The 21221-nt window shown below is 42.2% G+C and overlaps 3 protein-coding genes across 5 annotated transcripts in view; 2 read left to right on the plus strand and 1 right to left on the minus strand.

The window, feature by feature from the left end:
- Positions 1 to 1016: 1016 nt before the first annotated feature.
- The window catches only part of LOC308086042 (nesprin-2), an 87454-nt gene continuing 67249 nt past the window's right edge, over positions 1017 to 21221 (minus strand). Inside the window, exons 12-14 of one of the 3 annotated variants that reach the window (XR_013933219.1) lie at positions 5408 to 5466; positions 3834 to 5050; positions 1017 to 3802 (exon numbers count right to left, since the gene is read on the minus strand). Coding sequence is in view for 2 of the 3 variants with exons in the window: in XM_080429366.1 (XP_080285492.1) it covers positions 4858 to 5050; positions 5408 to 5466 (252 nt within the window). In the remaining variant the exon portion in view is untranslated. Of the gene's footprint in view, positions 5051 to 5407; positions 5467 to 20024; positions 20271 to 21221 lie in introns of those variants that run through there. The other 2 variants (XM_080429366.1, XM_080429367.1) reach the window with 2 other exon arrangements.
- Positions 9528 to 10427, plus strand: LOC308085174 (Y-box-binding protein 1-like; the record flags this gene model as incomplete). Its single annotated transcript, XM_080428259.1, has 1 exon — positions 9528 to 10427. The coding sequence occupies one exon, from the start codon at positions 9528 to 9530 to the stop codon at positions 10425 to 10427; it is 900 nt and encodes a 299-aa protein (XP_080284385.1).
- Positions 14689 to 15708, plus strand: LOC308085175 (electron transfer flavoprotein subunit alpha, mitochondrial-like; the record flags this gene model as incomplete). The annotated part of the gene is made up of 1 exon (XM_080428260.1): positions 14689 to 15708. One exon carries the CDS (start codon positions 14689 to 14691, stop codon positions 15688 to 15690), a length of 1002 nt encoding a protein of 333 aa, XP_080284386.1. The 3' UTR covers positions 15691 to 15708.

Raw genomic sequence — 21221 nt, forward strand, 5'->3', positions numbered from 1 at the left:
AAAATGAAACAATGTGTGCGTTCCGTAATGCAATTCCAATGGTGAAAGCTGTGTTGTTTCAACCGGTGAAGGAATGGCGGATTCGGCCAAGCCCCGAAATACCCGTACGTGTGTCTCAAAGAATGTGTAGGCAGAAGAATAATATCATAGTGAAGCAATTGGTCCGAGTGATCCATTGCTCAGACACCAGTGACGAGCGACTCTCTGCAACCTGTTCAGTGGGGTGTGGAACATGTACTTCCGCATGCGTTATTGCGTTCTCCTGGTGAAACTCCTCAAAGTCATGTGGAAAGAAGCAGCCTTATTGACGACATGCGTGTCGGAGGAGACACTTGGTTGTCTGTGCGCTCCCTAGGACCGTCCAACTGCAGGAGGTAGACGTGACAAGGGACTAGAACAGTGGCTCCCAAACTTTTTCGCTCGAGAACCAATAGAGAAATGCAATGTCTCCCCGGGACCCAAATTAGTGAAAATAGCCGATCTACAAGCTCACAAGACGTCGCATCGCATGTTGTAGATCTGCTATCTTCACTACTTCTGAAAAGTATTTCTTCCCTCTAATTAATGGATTTAAAAAATAAATAAATATGGAATTCTTTTGAAAAAACATTTGAATTTGTTTTGAAATAATAATTAGAAAAACAAAAGGTAGGAAACGAAAAATAGGCCTAAAGGGGAATTCACTCACGACCCATACAAATTGGTCCACGACCCACGTATTGGTCTCGACTCACTTTTTCGGAAACAGTGGACTAGAATACATGATCAAAATCGAGAATAGGCATAATGACTAAATACAAATAAAAATCTTAGTTATGTGTGACGGTGGGTGCACCTGTATGATTTGAGTTGGGGAGAAAAAATATCCTCTTCTCTAAAAAGAGAAGAGGATAGTCCCAATTGTGTAACATGAGTTACACAATTTGTTCAAGAAGACCAAATGCAATTGGATGAGACACATTCAGTCTTGAACCGAGACAGTTTAACAGCCTTGTCTGTAGAAATGTGATGGAAGTAATAGAAAAGCAATTAATGGAGCAAAAGCCCAATTTTTTTTATAGACACTCACTCCCATAACGATGTAAATCAATTTAGACAAGGGAAAAAAGTCTTGACAGTCATTAACCGATTACTTCAAGAATGTGGCGGATTACCACCGCTCATTTTCTTGGCAGAAATAATTTTAGGATGAAATTCTTCAAATGCTCGTCATGCTAGATGTAGTAAGCTCTGTCCTTAATTGTTTACTCACTGTATTTGACGTAGACTCTGTAGAAAAGGTTCAATCTGTAATCGCACTTGTCTTCTTTTTGAGGTCACCCAAAAATGTACACAGTATGTAAATATTGAATTGCAAATGAAGAAGACAGTGAGCGGGATTACTTTATTCTAAGATCTGTTGCTTTAGAAACGATACACAGTACAGTGCTAGCACTTAACTAACTTTTTGGTTCGCCCGTGGAAAGAATTGTGAATCGCTTCCCTGCGATGCTTGACAACCAGATGCAAACTAATCAACGCACACAGGATAAATCAGCCACACTCACACACACTCACACTCAAGGAGAGCCTCTGTCTAGACAGTTTGTTTGATATGCTTGATTTTACTCTGTATTTACATGATAGTCCAGCGACTAACATCATCATCAAGGACACCACCCACCCCTCTCACAGCCTGTTCTCCCTTCTGCCGTCGGGGAAACGATACAGGATCATCAGTGCCAGGACGGAAAGGATGCAAAACAGTTTCTTTCTCCAGGCAATCAGACTTTTGGACTCCAATCTCCCTAGTATATGAACTTGGGAGCTATGTATTCCTACGCATTAGAATAGATGAGATGAACTCTATAGATGAATTTCGTTAAGTTTTTATACTGTTTTTATCTGGTTATGCTTGTTTTTACGAGATGAATTATTCAAGTGTTTAAGATGTATTTATTTAGGTTTACACTATTTATTTCATTACTTTATGAATTTCTACTGTCTTTAACTAGGAGAAACATAATTTAGTTTTTTTCCAAAGCTGCTTGCAGGTGGAAAACAAATAAAGTAATCTTGAATCTTGAATGCTATTACTTTTACTCTGTATTTCCATGTTATTGGAACACACCTAGAGCACACCTATGTCAAACCGCCAATCCGACTTATATGCCCATAGATGGAGATTTCTGTATCTGTCAGTCCTTGTCCCCTTTATGCCCATAAATGGAGATACCCTGATGTCATCAGTATATGCCCATGGGCATGCTGATATGCCCATATGCCCATTCAACCCCCTGAATGGATCCTGGAGGTTGTGGTGCTGTAGCAGATAGCAAACTGTCCGGACAGAGGCTCTCCAGCTCAGTCTAATTACTTTTACTCAGGCCAGGCGTGAATGCAGCCATCACCCACCCTACAATTACAAATGCCAACATAATATCTTATTGTCCCATATAATCACTTAAAACGTAAACACCAAGTAATGCTCTGTGAAAGTAGAGCCTGTTTTTATACTAGAACAAGAATTTTGTGCTGAACAGTCATTCGGTACTCAAAAGTAGGTCAGGAGATGTAACAGGGTTGCAGAGGAACTTTAACAGAGGAATACAATATTATGTACATACAGCATACTTGATCCCCAAAGCATGGGCAGTGCAACATTTGGGTCCCAGTGTGAAACCGTAAAAAAAAAAGCACCAGTTTAAGTAGCCTTGGCCTCAGGCAGAGCCTCCTGCAGTGTCCTGCACACTGTTTGACATTGTGAAGCCGGACATAGTTTCATAGGAATTAACCGTTTCTCTAGGGTGGGGGGAAATGTTCACCAAAAGAACAAACAAAATAAATAAATAATGGTTCAGAGTGGAATAGTGAACATGACACATGATTCGAAAAGACACATTCAGGCTGTTGTGCTCATTGTGCTCATCAGTCAGAATGTTAAGTGTCAACTGTATGCCTGAAATGTAAGGTGGCCCAATCCATCAGCTTAGCACAGCCTGAATGCTAGCAGTAGCGCTGTGCCAAATAGAGTTGTTTGGAGAGGTGTGGTTAACCGTGGCCGCCGAATTAGACTAGTCAAAATAAAAGTAAATATTGCAACATTATCGCCATTGCTGAAAAAAAGCTGATTTGGAATTCGAAGTTTCAAACCGACATTTGATGTCTTGTTAATAGTTAATTCATCAAATTTGTCTCAATATTATGTCATGATTAGATGCTTCATTCTGTGGTTTCTAGCGCTAGGGTGCTCGTGCCTGCGAGAGAGAGATAGGAAAGCGAGATCAACAAAAAACCTCTAATTTAATAACTCTCTGTCCATTGATTAAATCAACGGCCATAAAAGCATCAATGACGCTAGCAACGGCCACAGAGGCAAGAGGACGGTGGAGCGAACAACTAGAAAAGTAGCCAGCACAAAACTAAAGAATGAGAGATAGAAAATACAACAAGACAGGGTCTAAGGGGGCATGTCCACTGACAGTGTTTTTTGAGCTCAGAGGTGCTTTGGATATCATATCCACAGCACTTCTTACCAAGCGCACGGAGCGTTTACTGACGCCCGCAAGGCCGCAACGTTCAAACCTATCAACAAAGTGACATTGCTGAGCAGTACTACTTTAAGCACCCAGGGCGCTCCGCCTAAAAAAAAAACGCTGGAAACCAAGAGTGCGGAAATTCAATGCTCAGCATTGGGGAAAGGAGCGCTCTACGTCTTTACGTCTTTATGTCCTTTGTTTTATAACTCTGGGGGCACCGTCTCCTTTTTTGTGTAAAACTCGGTTTGCCCCCTCCCCTTTCTTAGTCCACTTCCTCCCGGGTTCTGTGTTAATCCCTACTAACAACAATATTACATGTTTAAGGCAGTTGTGCAGACAGATTCTGCTGTTAGCAAAATCAGTCTCGAGAGCTTAGTAAGGCACTGGCAACTCATAAGACTGCTTCTGTGGACACAGCCCCTAATAACGGTGTGGCTTCCCTGTGCAATCTGTAACTAGGCCCATGTGAACGATGTCATGACATCATCAATATGACCTGCCATTGTCATCTATTGTTGATGTCATCAATAAGACATCAGTATGAGGAGGCCAGTCTGGAGACGTGTGGAACTCCATATTTGGGCAAGACTTTTGTGGGAACCGTGATTGGCGTAGCAGCGTCATCTGACCTGTGTAGTTTCCTGTGATTGGTCTAGGTCGAGGATGTCCCCCAAGCTGTCTTAATTCAGTGGTCCAAACTGAATGTTGTGGCTGGTGAACAAAGATACAAAATATTTCATTTTATTTTAGAGTTCTGGCCATTTGCGAGGCTTCAATTCTTGTGTGCCGACTTTGTACTTAAAGGACCACTTCAACCTTTCTAATAAGATGGCACCATTTATGTGTATTTTGTCTGTGTCTCAGAGGAGGGCTGTGAACAGTTCAGAAACCTTCCTACCAGTCACATGATTGGTAGGCAGGTTTGGCCATTTCAAACACAAGATTTCAACCTTTTATTTTTATTTTATTAATGCAAGAGCATGGAAACAGAAGACATTTCTTTTGCATGAACACAAATAATAACACAAGAACACAAATATAATAAGAGACCTTGTTTGAAATGACCAAACCTGCCTTACCGACGATGTCACTGGTAGGCAGGTTGCCGAACTGTCCACAGCCCTCCTCTGAGGCACAACGTGAGTATACAGAAATGGTGCCATCTCAAAATGAACATTACTGAGGACCATTTAGAGTTCGAAGATAGGTTGAAAATGGGGGGGGGGGGGGGGGGGGGGGGGAGTGGTCCTTTAAGAGCGGACCATCTCTCCATAGAATTGGCTGCCAGTGAATGCTGCACTGGCCAAATCCTAGTTCCGTACGTTGTGTCTGTGGTCTTTCAGGTGGGCGGGGGTCCGTTGACGTATCTTAGCGTCCAGTGGAAGCTGGGTGGTAGTCTGTTGCTGCGGTGACAGTCAGGCTGCAGGAGGGCCCACACCGGACAGGCCAGTAGAGCTAGCGCTGCGGCTAGCAGGAGGTAGATGATGGCTGGGGGGAACCAACAGGGGGAAATGGAACCCTTGGAAATCCTCCTATGGAGGAGAGAGAGAGAGACAGAGGAGCTGTAGGTCAGTGCTTCTCAACGTGAGGACCACCGGGGACCACCAGGGGTCCAAATGGACCCTTACAAGGACTGTAACTCCCAAGAGTGTAAGGGTTCATTTGGTTCCATTTGTACACTCTCAGAGTTCAATTAACACTGAGGATACCCTGACGGGGCTTGTTTATTTTATTTTATTGTAGATTGGATTTAACTTAAACATATACATTTCACCACAAAGTTTGTACACTGCTGCACTGAAAAACATGTCGGCAGGCAGTGAGGTAGACAGACATGAATTAATAATACTAATTATCCCAGGGTGACATTATTGAAATTGTTTTCTTACAGTTGTTGATTTGGTAGATCAGGAACTTTGACCTCTTCACGACCAGCGTGCTCCTCCGACTGAAAAGAGACAAAGGTGTGAATCTAATCTGCTCTGAGAAATCTACATTTTTACACTGTTTGTATACATTTAGTTAAAAGCATAACTCATGCGCACACGCACGCACGCACACACACACACACACACACACACACACACACACACACACACGCACACACGCACGCACGCACGCACGCACGCACGCACGCACGCTGAGCTTGTGAGCTACTGCTTGGTAATGGGTTTTCATTTGTTATTGTGGCCTATATTATAATTGTATAATTAAAGTAATTGCATGATGATATTTCCGGCTTATGTGCTGATTTATTGGTGTGGCTTCATATTCCTCATTCAGCCTTAGTGGCTTTGGTGGAACTGCTATCATCTGAGGTTAAGAGGACCATAGCTAATAGGCTAGGCAGGTTGGACAAGAACTGCTACTTAGGGAATACATACAATGTAGGGTTGCCAAGCGTCCCTTATTTGGAAACTAAAAGATGTGTTCCTTTTTGAACTGATAAGGGACACACTTTGTTAATTATTTGCTTTGGGGCTAGCTAACAAGATTTCTGTCTTTCCATTGTTTCAACTTGTAAACGTCCTTGCATGAGGAGGTTACCAGCAACTGTTAGCTCGCCTTTGAACAAGTGTTCTCTTTTATCAAGTCAAACAATGAAAAACCTTTTCTTTCTTCTATTTTTATTATCTCTTTCCATCTTAATTCATTACAATCAATGAAACATTAATGGACAAAAAGATGGACACTATGGGTTTCAAATGGTTCTTTAGAAAAGAAACCACGTGCTTCTTTTATAACCATTTGCTTCCGTAAGCATGATTATTCCAGGATATATTATGTAGCTCTTGATTGGTTGGAACTAACATTTTAGTTTTTCTGCGTCTCCTGCATCTCAATTCATTTCAAATTGAACTTTATTGGCATGTAAAATAAAATAATGGTTGCCATAGTGAAAGTAATAACAGCGACAATACTTAACAATATTATATAATCTGATAACAACAATACATTTCAATCAATCAACTCCGTAGGGGTGACTAATTAATAGATGATAAATATGACTGATTAAATGCATCATGGTACCTGGTGAAATCTGGCATGTACCGTCTTGTCTCTCCCTCATACACACACACACACACACACACACACACACACACACACACACACACACACACACACACACACACACACACACACACACACACACACACACACACACACACACACACACACACACACACACACACACACACACACACACCCTCAGATGCACTAAATGTCCCCGAATAACCCCACACACCCACACACCGCGCCAACACAATCTCTTTTTCTGTCTCTTCCTTCCTCCTCATTTTCTCTCTCTCTCTCTCTCTCTATATATATATATATATATATATATCTATCTCTCCTTATTGATGTTCTCGCTGCAATTACAGTACACATTACAACCACACTTAATATCTCTATGCTCTCAAGAGACTCAACGTCTCACTCTCTCGCGACTCTCTCTCCCTCTCTAGCTGCCAATTAAACCCCCGGCACGGTGAAATTAAGCACAGCACAGCTTTAAAATGGAAATGGTCTCTCTGTGCTGTGAGAGGATTTCTATCAGTCTGCTGCCCGGTAATGGACTCATTGTAACATCAGCCTCACTGGCTCATCAACTGGCTCCACTCCACAGAGACACAGACTGAACGAGAGAGGGGGGGGGGGGAGTATAGGTAGAAACAGAGAGGGATAGAGAGAGAGGATAGGGCGAGAGAGATGGAGGGAGAGAGAGAGAGAGAGAGAGAGAGAGAGAGAGAGAGAGAGAGAGAGAGAGAGAGAGAGAGGGGGGGGAAATCTTTCTGTTTTTAAACAAGGAAAAGTTTAGATTTTTGGGGGTGAAGAGTGCAGCACAAACAAACTTTTAAACACTGTAATCCTGAATCTCTAAAAGCAGACAATGCACAGATCGGTAAGACTGGTAAGTCATAACTAGCCTGCTGCTGTTCATTGAGCGCACTAACAGTTAGGCACTTGTGGGTGCAATAAAGGCAAATTTTCAACTGGTCCCCAACAGTGTGTGAGCTAACTCATTGTGTGGGTTTGGATGTGCGCGTTATTCCTCATCAAGTAGCACTAATAGTTGGCACAAAGCAATCTGCAAACATTACAAATTCTATAAGAAAGAGAGATGCTTGTAATGGTAGACAGATCACCGTATGAGAGTGGAAGACACTAACAAATAGAAGTGTAATACAGTAACTGTGTCGATGCATCGATTTTAATTTCAACAATCCAACTATATCGATATGCAAACAGCAAAATATCGTATCGTTTGACTTTGTATCATATCGAATTGTTTTGCAATACAAATAATCGATGGTATCGATACTAAGTACTTGTGCGTTGTATTTAGCAATTTTAAGAAGAAAAAAGAGAAAGAGGGGTTTAATTACTTTTCTATTTACATATCACTACACTTGGTTTATCGATAAATGTGTGTAATCTCTGTGTTCATGTCAAGGTGCGGGTTTGTCCATATGTGTTCAAATACAATGTCCATGTATTTGCCAGAGAATCACTGTGTTTATCCATAATAATACATTTTCCCCTTAAAAAACCTGCACTATCCACACATTAAATTTTTTTGCAAAATAGTTACTGTATCGATTTAAAATCATTGAATCGTATCGTACTGTATCGCCATGAATGAACCAATATCGTCCATGTATCGTATCGTCAACCATGTATCGCATCGCTATTAAAATGTATCGTTACACCCCTAGTAACAACGTGATCCTCACCTCCAATGTCTACCACACAGGGATCATAATGTTCCCAGGCAGTCCAACTGCCCAGTTGGACTTTAACGATATCAAAGCCCTGGCACCCACTGAGAAAGACCTACAGCATGACCCTGTAAAGGCCAGCGGCTGAGAGACAGGGAAGGGACACACAGAGGAGAAGAGATCACAGACCCCATCAATGAGCTGGAAAGTGCGCTGTCTCTGTTGAAGCAGAATATGTGTTCACAGGAGGGTGTGTGTAGGGCTTGTTGAGTTTAAGGAATTGGTCCAAACATAACCCACACAACAGCTGAAAGAGCAGCGTGGCTATCTCAAGGAGGAGTTTAATGCCTCCTTGAAGGGGCTAAGAGAGGTACATATACAGTACTACAAGAGAACAGAGAGTCCCTCAGGAGGAAGCTGGCATCTATAAGAGAGGAGCTGATCCCCCTCTGTGAAAGGACTATCCACTATTTTCATTATTTGACTTTTTTATGATGTTGGTATCGGCAACCTCCCGACTATACTTTTAAAATAGCAGATCTAGAAAGTGTCAATACAAATGTTTTGCTTATAAGTTAAATGTTCTCAAATAGAAACTTTAATCAAAGTTTTCTAAATTGATTTGAAAATTTGGCTTTTTGTTAAACAAGAACAAATGACATAAATGTCAATTATGACTGTGATGATTGCGATAACAGTCTGAAAACAGGGCGGTCCCTCGACCTCCGCAGGAGGCCCAGGCCAACCGGGGGCGATAGACAGACCGAAAAGCGTAGATCTACAAGCACCGGCCAGCAGAAGTCACCTGTGTCCGCTCTGAGGAGCGCTGTGACCGCCCCTCCAGAACATGGGAACTTGGGAATCAATAGCGAACGAATCAGCAAAAAGTCCAGTGAATGCCCACATTTTGAAGAAATGCAGGCTAAATGTAGGACTGGTTACCCCAGTCAAAAATGTGTCAATACATCGGTAGGCCTAACTAGAAAAGTGCGCTCCTCAGGATATTACAGTATAAATGTAGATTTATTTTGAGAAAATGGGTTTTCACATTTAGCCATTATGAAGAACGCCTGCGCAAATGGGCGTTGTTAGTCATGCATGGCAACTGTATTGTGTGTGATGTCAAAACAGCCTATATAAAGGTGAATATTATACTGTAGTTTAGATTCCGAGAAGGACAGACACAGAGACGATATCACCAACTTACCACCATTGCCCCAGGTTACCATCTACCGCCGGGAAACATAAGAGTGCCACCGCCTGCACAAGCCATTATCAACCAGTAAGCATGACGAAGCATGACGAGGCCAACACTCAACAACCACCACAGCCTCTTGCCGATGCAGAGAGCCCATCCACAGGGGATAAGACATGCATTGCAACAAAAGTCTTGGGTACAGTGAAATGGTTTAATGTCAAGAATGGATATGGATTCATCAACAGGAATGATACAGAAGAGGCCGTTTTTGTACACCAGAGGGCCATCAAAAATAACAACCCAAGGAAATACCTTCGCAGTGTTGGTGATGGAGAAACTGTTGAATTTGATGTGGTTGAAGGGTTGAAGGGAGCAGAGGCTGCCAATGTCACTGGCCCAGGAGGTGTTCCAGTCCAAGGGAGCAAGTACGCCCCTGATAAGAATCGCTACGGAAACTACCCCCGCAGCAAGGGCCCTCCCCGTGGCCAAGACTATCTGGACAACTACCAGAACAACGGTGAAGGTGAATCCAGCAGCAAAGGTCATGACCATGAGTGTGAAGACGGTCCCACTGAGGGAGATATGTGGCAGCAACAGCGCCCTCCTATCCCGGCAGTACATAGACACCATGGCCGCCGACCCCAGTACGCCAACTCACAGCAAGGAGAGATGACTGAAGCAGGTGAAGGTGACGAGAATCAGGGAGGTCCAGACCAGGGCAGCAAACCAATGAGTCGGAGCAACTACAGAGGCAACCAACGTTTCAGAACAAGCGGTCCCAGACCAGTGTGGGACGGAGAGGAGGGCAAAGAGAACCAGGGTGGCGAGGGAGGCCAGAACCACCAAGAGCCCCGCAAGCACCGCAGACGGCCACAGGCTGCCGGTGGTAAGCCTGGCCAGGAGGGCAAGAAGGAGACCAAGGCAGGAGGAGGCGAGTCATCCGTTGAGAAAACATCCGCTCTCGAGGACCAGCAGGCTGGGGCTGAGTAGGAAAGACGGAATAACCCTTTTGATGTCAGAATAGGGAACATGCCCAGCCCCTATTAAAAGTGGCATCCCTTTAAGGCCTCTTTTAGGCATGATGTTATCACCTCTCGGCTGGACTACTGTATTTCTGTGTAAAGCTCAAATATGTCTCCACGTTCTGCCCGGGTCATCATCTCAGCAAAGCCTCTCAGTTCCCTAAACACGCCTCAAACCAAAGGTGATCAGGCATTTCCTGTAGGTGCCCATAGGCTCTGGAATAGTCTCATTAAATCCTGTCCCACCATCTGCCTCCATTAGAAAGAACTTTTAAATGTGCCAAATAAATAATAAAGGTGACTTGACTTTGACTTGAAAGAACCCATCCATCTTTTACCATTGTCATCTTTTTTTTGTTAACAAGAAACATCAAAGATCTGAGCAATAAGAAACAGATTTAACTTGACGATCATCCCACCTGACAGCCATGCATTTGATTAATTTCCGGCAGAATCTATGCAGACTGTTTTTCCCCTCAAAAGAGCGTTTTGGGGAATCTTTTTTTTTTCTCCCCTAAATCATTTCCTCAAATGTTTTTTTTTAAAAGAAATTAAATTCCACGTTTCATTTTTAAATAACTTATGTTTTCAAACATTTTAACAAAGTGAAAATTCTAATATAGATATAAAAAAGTTGGAAAAGTTAAATAGATTATATAGTAAAATAATGAACCCAGCCAGAGCTGGGTGAAAAATACCAAATAAATCAGCTATTAAAGAATATCAAGCCCCAATTGAGTATCAAATTACTGAAGATGAACTGAACCTAGAGCTTCAGGCACTGCAGCCAGAAAAAGTATGCATAGCAGAATATTAAATGAATAAATGTTAAAAACACAGATACCAAATAGGAATGGTCCATAATTAAGTTGACTCTGGGTGCCAGACAACTTCCCTGACATGTGGAACAAAGGACTCATCAAGACAAACACTGCACTATCCACATCTGTAGCTTGTGAGAGGATGATTAGTTGTGCAAAAAAAAGCACAGCCAGTGAATTTGGAGTGCTACAGAAAAAAAGCACAGCAAGTGAATTTGTACTACTACAGAAAAAAAGAAGGAGAAAGACTCAAGTTGTCAATTATGTTGGTGGAGGAAGCAAGACCCAATGACCAACACGCACGCGTCCCCTGCATATCTGGAGAACTAGCCGAACGATCGGCTATGCGCGTGTCGCAGAGGACCCAACTGAGAGCTGCGGCCGGTGTGAAGTTGGTCAGATCAGCGAATCTCCAAACTATATCAGATCAACAAATCTCCATATATGGATCCCTGATGTCATCATCAATATGATGTCATACTACTGAAGTCATAGACTGACCTCAAAGTACGTATATGCCAAATATGTGGATATCCCTGATGTCATCAATTACTAACGTCATAGACTGGCCTCCAAGTACTATGATAATGGGTACTGCACTAAGTAATCTGACAATGGGTCAATGTCATAGTGATACGTTGGCATAGTCAGGCTGGCATAGCATTAGAACAGGTTCGGCTAGATTCATTGCCATTTACGACCCTTATAGTAAGGCGGGAAATTGATACCATAGGGCACAGATGACCTTCATATGACCCTAATTGATAATCAACCTCTGGCCACGCAGAATTCCTAAGATTTCAAGATGGCCACCACCAGTTTTCAAAATGGCTGCAACTGGGCCAATGTTTTGGACTATATCACTTTGCTGGGGCTTATTTAAATATATGAGAATATGTTCTGGAGGTATTTCTACCAGGTACGATAAAAAATAACATTAGGTTCCAATATGGCGGCATGTTTTCCAATATGGCTGCCGATAAATTGCAGAATTGTGCATCTGCTTATGGTTTATCCACATGAGCTTGTAGTTCATGTATTTGTATTAATTACCATACAGAGAATCCATTTATGAAACATTTGAAAGTGATTTATTAGCTTGGTAAAGCTTAGTGCTTACTTTTTGTTTTGTTATCAAGTCATTATAAATACATTCTCATTTACAATGGTGGCTGGGCAAGTGACAGGCCAGTGTACTAGCAACTGCAACCACAGAGGGGTGTGCAGATAAGTCCAAACTTAAAGCATTTGCAGTGTCCAGAACATGCTTTTTTACATCCACATCGTGTCAGCTTCTGGCATAATTTGGCAAACAGGACTGCACAAGAGTGACTGGCCCCATATATGTCCTGCTTGGAATGCACTTCACTTGCATTCACTTCCTTGTAGGAACTACTTCTATGAAGTTCTATTGTACATGAGTACTATGAACTCCTCAATTGCTAAATATGTTTATCATTTATTGCAACAGGTGTTGAACCTAATTTGGAGAAGTTGTCTGCCATGCTGACCTTTTTCCCTTTCCATGGAAGGACGAAACTGTGTGGCATCCCCTGAATGCATGAAAGAAGCAAAGACCCGATGACTTTTATTCAATAGCTGATGCAAATTCATGAACGGGGATCCATCTGAGATCCTTCCCTCCTTCCAAAGGCAATCCACAGCTAATTCAAGCCAAGTCTTTGAACAAGTGAAACTGTTATGTCAACAATGTCAGTATCTGAGGCAGAGCTGCAGAGGATAGCATCTGACACATCATGATTCGCAGCTCAGATACTGACGTTGTTGTCATAGCAGTTGCACTTGTTCATATTAAGTAAGTCTGAGACTTATTGTCAGTATCAGCTGAGAACGCAGGGGTCTTATAGACACCCTGGTATTGCTGAGGTGGAGCGCCACACTCACCGTACCTACTCATACACTGATCCTGATCGAACCCATGACCATGTGATCCGAAGGTGAAAGCTCTACCGACTGAGCTACCCAGACACAGACTTGGCTTGAAAAAGCTGTCGAAGGACCTCAGATGGATCCCCCTTCATTAAAATGCATCAGCTATTGGATCAAAGTCATCAGGTCTTTGCTTCTTTCATGCGTTCAGCAGATGCCATACAGTTTTGTCCTTCCACGGAACGAGAAAAAGGTCAGCACCTGTTTGAGAAAATATCCATATATATATATAAGTTTTTGTATTTATTGGTGAACATATTGAAAAGTCTGTTGCCCTAGGTCATTAAAAAGCTACCAAATCACTTTAAAATGTGCTATAAATTGATTCTGTGTATGGTAATTAATACAAATACATGTGCTACAAGCTCATGTGAATGTACATTTATGCAATTTATCGGCAGCCATATTGGAAAATATGCCGCCATATTGGAACCTAATATTTTATTTATCTTACTTGGTAGAAATACCTTCAGAACATATTCTCCTATATTAAAGGAGAGATCCGCCCATTTTAAGTGTTATCTTCCACAGAACCTGGCGTCTGTGGAAGAAATAAGCAACCAGCATCATCTCGTTCGGCACGAACGATAGCTCGTTCGCGACATTCAGTGCACGTTTGAGTATCATGAGACTCCACGATGAGCAGTAGTAGAGAAAAAACTAACTTTGCATCGGTTATAATAGACGATTTTCACTCTTACACAGGCTCCCATTATGCCAACGGAGGGGGTCGACAGACTGGACGACAGGGGACTCTGGAATAACTCAACGTCCCTTTCAATGATGGTGAGTGATTAGCGACACATCACAGATAACACTTAAAATGGGCGGATCTCTCCTTTAAAATAAGGGGGAAATCAAAGATTTACAGCCCCAGCAAAGTGATATAGTCCAAAATGTTGGCCCAGTTGCAGCCATTTTGAAAACTGGTGGTGGCCATCTTGAAATCTTAGGATTTTTGCGTGGCCAGAGGTTGATTATCAATTAGGGTCATATGAAGGACATCTGTGCCAAGTGCACTATCGTGTATTGAAAACGGCAATTTCCCGCCTAAGTATTAAGGGTCTGTAGCTCAAGAGTGTACACATGGAACCAAATGGACCCTTACCCTTGGCTTATCTCACACCCGCTTTGGTGCGAATTGTCCCAAAACGTGACATGTAACGTCATGTCCCCTTCACGCTTCAACGTTAACGGGTGAGAATTGTCATGTTTTGTGACACATTGTTCGCCTTGGGTTATGTCACAGGTGTGACACGCCCATTTATGGAGACAGCTGGAAACGGTTCAGGCGGCTGGACATCTAGTACAGATACATTTGGCAAATCATGCATGGCAACGGTTTGTGTTGTGTGTGACATCAGATCAGCCTATATAAGGAGACTGACACACAGACAGACAGACAGGGAAGGCAGACAAGGTGAAGGAGACAGCCGCCAATCGCACGCTGTATCATCCATGCATACGTCACTAAACAGAAGTGCGTGGAGGCTGAGCAGTCTCCTTCGGAGGTGTCAGAGTACCCTGGTGGTGGCAGAGCACGACAATGACAAGCTGACACCCATTACACTGAATGCCATCACTGCTGCCACCAAAGTGGGACAGGACATTACATGTCTGGTTGCTGGGACCAACTGCAGCAAGGTCGCTGAACAGATCAGTATGGTCAAGGAGGTCAAAAAGATACTAGTTGCTCAACATGCTTGCTATAAAGGGCTTCTACCAGAGGAATTAACACCACTGATTCTGGCTACTCAGAATCAGTTCAACTTCACACACATCTGTGCAGGAGCCTCCGCTTTCGGAAAGAATCTGATTCCCAGAGTCGCTGCCAAGCTGGACGTCGCCGCCATTTCGGACGTCATTGAGATCAAATCCCAGGACACTTTTGTCAGGACCATTTACGCCGGGAATGCCTTGTCCACGGTGAGGTCCAGCGACGGCGTCAAGGTGTTCACTGTGAGGGGGACCGCTTTCCAAGCTGCACCCATGGAAGGAGGAGGAAGCGCTGTCCCTGAACAGGTGTCTCCACCCCCTCCAGTGGGTGTGTCCCAGTGGGTGGAACAGAGCCTGACCAAGAGCGACAGGCCAGAACTCACCAGTGCGAAAATAGTGGTGTCTGGAGGTCGTGGCCTGAAGAGCAGGGACAACTTCAAGTTGCTGTATGACCTGGCAGATGAACTGAACGCTGCAGTGGGGGCGTCCAGGGCTGCGGTAGACGCTGGCTACGTCCCCAACGACATGCAGATCGGCCAGACAGGGAAGATCGTTGCACCTGAGCTTTACATTGCAGTTGGCATATCAGGAGCTATTCAGCATTTGGCTGGAATGAAGGACAGCAAGACAATCGTTGCCATTAACAAGGACCCAGAGGCGCCTATATTCCAAGTAGCTGACTACGGTTTGGTGGCCGATCTTTTCAAGGCTGTTCCAGAGATGATTGAGGTTTTGAAGAAGTGATCACTTGATAATCAAGGTGAATCACTGGCTAATCCAAAGATTAAACAACAACTACTTACAGTTACACCTGCAAGTTATCTGTAAATGAAGAATCTAGCCTTTCATGTATTTTGAGTCCTTTGTTTCTTTAGATGATGTAATACATCTATTACAATAAATGTGCCATTGTAAAGTTGCTTATTATTGTCTGTCTGTACAGTATGTCTATTTTGGTAGACCGATTGAGACACACAAAGACACTGAGATTTCTGGATTTGTACATAGATCGAGGGGGGGACATCGAGATTTCGCTCATTTATAGATGACGTCAAATTGATGATATCGGAAATCTCCATATAGAAGCAAAGGGAGTGCCGTGCTCGTGTGAATTCAGTCTGATCTGTGGATCTCCAAAACAGCTATAAATCCTTAAGTCTCCTATGTAGCCTACTTGGAGGGCAGTCTATGACATACTTTAACAATAACAACTAGGCTACATTACATAACAATTCATATAACAATATAATAATAATGCAGACATTTTTGGATTTAGTTTTTTTGGAGATCCGCTGATCCGACCGAATTCACACCGGACACATCAGTCCCTCGGGTTCTCGCCGTCACACACGGCAATGTTTTACGCAGATTAGTCGGACGGTTCTCGGGATATGCGGGGGACACACGAACACGCATGCCGATTCTGAGCATTTAGTTAGATTTCTGTCCTGACTGACAAAACAGAATGTGTGATTCCCATTTTGTACTCCGGGACAGCATATTATACTGTACTATTTTACTGTATACTGTATATGTATTTAGCCTATGCTGCTGTTTTTGATTTTGAGTACTTTTTACTTTTACTTGAGTAGGTTTCTGAAATGGTAACTTGTGTATTTACCTAAGTAATTTCTTACGGGAGTAGTTGTATTTTACTTGAATACATATTTCCAGTACTCTAACCACCACAGTTTCACTCCCATATTCAATAGTAGAGACAAATGTAACCCCAATAACTAGAGGCATGTGAACAGTAATGTGGGGGATGGCATTTTGAACACAAGGCTCATACTTATGCTTATGCAGCACAATGTGAGTAAAGACCAAATTGGATTCTTACCAAATTGCCGGGACATGGCACCAAATTTTCACCCTCTACACTCCACTCCATTACCATGTAAACCAAAACAAAAACAACATTTGCCTGCTTTGTGACTAAATAAATGACTCAACTTGTATTAGTTATTGGAAAGTATAGTGCAGGGGGAAAATTAATGAACTAATTAAATAAATGAATACAAACGGCATACTTCACCCAATCTCTCTGACCCTCTATGTTTATATTAATGAATTGGCAAGTTATTAGCACAATCTGCTGCTCCTAGTCTCACTTCACATGACTTAAATCTAATTCTTCATTTAAGCAGGCAACCTGGTTTTGCTGTCACCAACAGAAGAGCGTCTACAGAAAAACCTGGCTCTGCTTGAAAGGTTCTGTCAGACCTTTAACCCTGTAAAAACTAAAGTTATATTCCAAAAAAGGTCCAGATGACAGGGAACAAAGTACAACTTCAGCCTAGGACAAAAAGCAACATCTAAAACCCACTACACATACCTAGACTAAGAGTTTAAGAAATGTTAACTTGGCCGTAAAACAGTTAAAGAGAACCAGTAGGTAGGTAGGTAGGAAGTTAGGGAGAGACGGAACAAGGACAAGATACTGTAGTGTAGTTTGGGACTGCATGCTACAGAATGAAACAGCACATTGGAACAGAATATGGAAGGTCGACTCGATCTGTTATGCAGAGGGGTCAGGATGAATCACCTTTGTGTCCTACCAGCCAGCATTACCAGACAGTTGATCTATAAGCTTGCAAGGCATCGCACCGTGACGCGTCGTGAGCTTATATATCAGCATTTTTTAATTTTATATTTACCTGTTCATTGTATAATTAAAGTTGAATGTTCTTTTCGTATATTGAAGTTTAATATACATAAACAAATCTATCAAAAAGTTATTTGTGATTATTTTCCATTTGTTTGCTTAAGTTAAATGTTCTCCAGTACAAATTATAATCAAGTCAAAGTTTTTCAAATTGATTGGATGGTAAATCAACACTCTAGGACTCTCCAAAATCGGGATCGGACCCCAAAAAAAGGCATTGGTTGGGGTCTAATATATATACACATGAGGGAGCCAAACAATAGCATAACAATAATGGACAGACCGACATAGTATCTGAACCAATAAACAGACAGGTAAACAAGTAGACAGCCATGGGAAAAGACACCAAAAAAAAAGACTTCAAGTTACAAAGTTAGTCCTGAACTTTTTTTTATGGCCACAGTTTAAATGGGAGACCAAGGCAGCCAGACACTTTTATAAATCAACAATTTATGCATTTGTTTACTGCTTGCCAAGATGGATGGGACGTGTAAAAATTGATACTTTGGGAGCTTAATGCCGCAAAAAGAGAGGAATAACTGCTAGAGCCAATGAATTCTAATCTGTGTACAGTCATAAAAATGGCCGCAAAGGCAATCTACTAAAATCTTTACAAAGCAAAACAAAGCGGAGGCCACAATGAGCTTACTTGACAGTGCGGGGATTGGGGACCTTCTATAGCGGCTGCACAGGTATGTTTCAATTTGCAATGCCAGAGTGGCATAACACCTCAGTCAGTGGGGGAAAGTAAGCAAGTACATTACATTACATTACAGTCATTTAGCAGACGCTTTTATCCAAAGCGACTTACAATAAGTGCATTCAACATAGGTAGGCATTAGCAAGGAGACTACTAATCACCAGAAGTATTAAGTGCATTCTCTTCTAAAACAAGCAACTAAGAGTATACCTAGCGCTATGGTAAAAGTGCAATATATCAGCTACCTACTTTCTTAAACAGATGAGACAAATAGGAAAATCAAATGAGCAAGAGCTAAAACAAATGAGTGTATCGAATAAACAAGATCCAATAAAACAATAAAACAAGAGCTCGTACAACTAGTTAACAACAAGTAGGCTTTTCCTGAAGAGTGGGTTTTCAGCCCTGCGGCGAAAGATGGGCAATGACTCTGCTGTCCTGACATCAGTGGGTAAAGTAAATGTATTCCGTACTGTATAAAAAAGTAAAAATTTCTGCTAAATGTAATTTTTTGCTATACTATACTATTCAACTGCATCTCGGAGGAAAGTTTTGTACTTTTTACTCCACTACAGTTATTTGACAGCTTTAGTTACTAGTTACTTTGCAGATTTAGTTGTCAATGCAAAACATACATTAACAACATAAGCCCTATTTTATACTTCGGCTATTCGAAAATAGACAAACTACAGTACAAGCTCACAATCCTGACCTTAAAAGCAAATGACACTTTTTTTTTTTTTGCACTCTTGCACTTTTGCATGAACTGAATTGTCCTACGAATGGGAAATATTTATTAGATAAATATAGATACTGAAGTGTACTGAGCACCCCATGTAAAAAACAACAACCTGAAAACAAGGTGGTTTAAAAGGTGTGTGTGTGTGTGGTGTGTGTGTGTGTGTGTGGGGGGGGGGGGTGGGGGGGGGGGGGCACACGTGCATGTATGCCAGTGAATGCTAATGTTTATGTTTTGTTGTTTAAATATGATAAAAAGTTCATTTTGTTCCTCTTGATAGCTTAATACACCAGACTACCTTGATAAGGAGAATGTCTGGAATCATTCCCTTTTACCTATAGTGGGGCAAATAAAGTACAGAATATCAATATTTGCTGGGAGGATAGGGAGAATCCATGCTTCTGTTCTGTTTAACCACGTGAAGCCTAGTGGGGAAAACATTGTAGGGCAAACATTTGGCAAAACTAGACGATCAACAAGCTCACGAAGCATCGCAGCGGGATGCATTGTGAGCTTGAAGATCGTCTATTTTCAGCGAAGATAATTATTGTAGAGCGAAAATAGGAGGGGGCCTAGTATAGAGACGTGGGGGGACTCCGGTCAACTAAGTATATGATTTGAATGTTTGTTAAACATTCCTCTCAGTCCCCCAGCCTATCCCAGTGTTGATCATCAGTTGTGTTCACCTGTGTCTAGCTAGTCCTTGTGTATTCATATGCCCTTGTGTTTTCTGTTCCTGGTTAGTTTGTAAATGTATGTCACAGTGTTCATCGCTAGCTCCAAGTGTTTGTTTTTCCTATTATCATATCTTTGCTCCTAGTTCTGTATTCCTAGTCTCTTCGTGTATTTCTTGTGTTTTTTCCCCAGATTTGGCACTAAAAAGGGTTTGAATTTGTTCTCCTGCTATGCCACAAAAATGTGGAATGCCCCACCAAAAGCCGTGAAGGAGTGTAAAACCCTACTCTCTCTTTAGGCTTTCTTGGGTTTTAAATCCTCTTAGCTGACCTTGTATTGAACTGCACTTTCCTGTGCTTTTTTTTAAAAACTGCTAATAAAGTATGCAATCCATCAAAAAAAGTTCCTGGTCCTGTTCTTTGGTTAATAATTGTATTCGATCTACCCTGCCTCTGCCTCATCCTCTGCCTCTGTTCTGCACTTGGGTCCCACACCTCCCTGTCTCCAACCGTGACAGTTATAGGAGAAATGAATGGGCTTTCGATCTGTGGAACCACAAAATGGCCGCCACTGCTATGCCCTGTTGTGTGTTGACAGAATTGACAGAGGATTCCAAGAAAAAAACGGTATGTACTGTAGGAGTTAACAGGCATGAAGTGAAATGTTAGGTCAGGAGATTTTTTACTAACACGCACGCGCGCACACACACACACACACACACACACACACACACACACACACACACACACACACACACACACACACACACACACACACACACACACACACACACACACACACACACACACACACACACACACACACACACAGAATGTTCATGTGACATGGTGGGCTGAATGCATGGTCTGTGTTGTTGGGTTTATTCAGTCATGTCTGCTGAAGTGCTCCTCAACTCAGTTAAAGCAAGGTCATCACGTACAGACGCAACACATGCGCGCGTGTACACACACTCATGTAGAAAAATACACAACCACTCATGTACTGTAGACACACACACGTTTAGTGATCTTTAGTTCATGAAAGCTACAAGCAACCAGTAATACCATTAAAGGTGCTGCAAGTGATATAATAAATTTTTATAGCCTGGAATCCAGATTTTTTTTTCACACTTCGCTATTCAGTCTGGCCAGGGTCCTATTTGACTCGTATTTCCAAACGTCACCAATTACGTAGGCAAGTCAGGAAGTGACTCGAGTTTTACATTAGAAAACACTGCCCACTGAAATAGGAGACGTGTTGTTTGGCTCCCTCATGTGTATATATATTAGACCCCAACCAATGCCAGATTTTTGGGTCTGATCCCGGGGAGGTGAAGTGAGAGAAAAAAAACGCAGAACGTAGCAATCAATCTGGATTCCAGGCTACCAATTTCATCCAATCAGGAGAGAGAAGTCATACAGAATACAGTATTTAAAAAATTCACTTAACCACAAAAGAAATGATATAAAAGGTTTTTCAATGGATTCTGGTAGTAT

Source organism: Gymnoscopelus braueri, assembly GCF_963280865.1.
Source record: "Gymnoscopelus braueri genome assembly, chromosome: 5".
Classification (NCBI taxonomy): Eukaryota; Metazoa; Chordata; class Actinopteri; order Myctophiformes; family Myctophidae; genus Gymnoscopelus; species Gymnoscopelus braueri.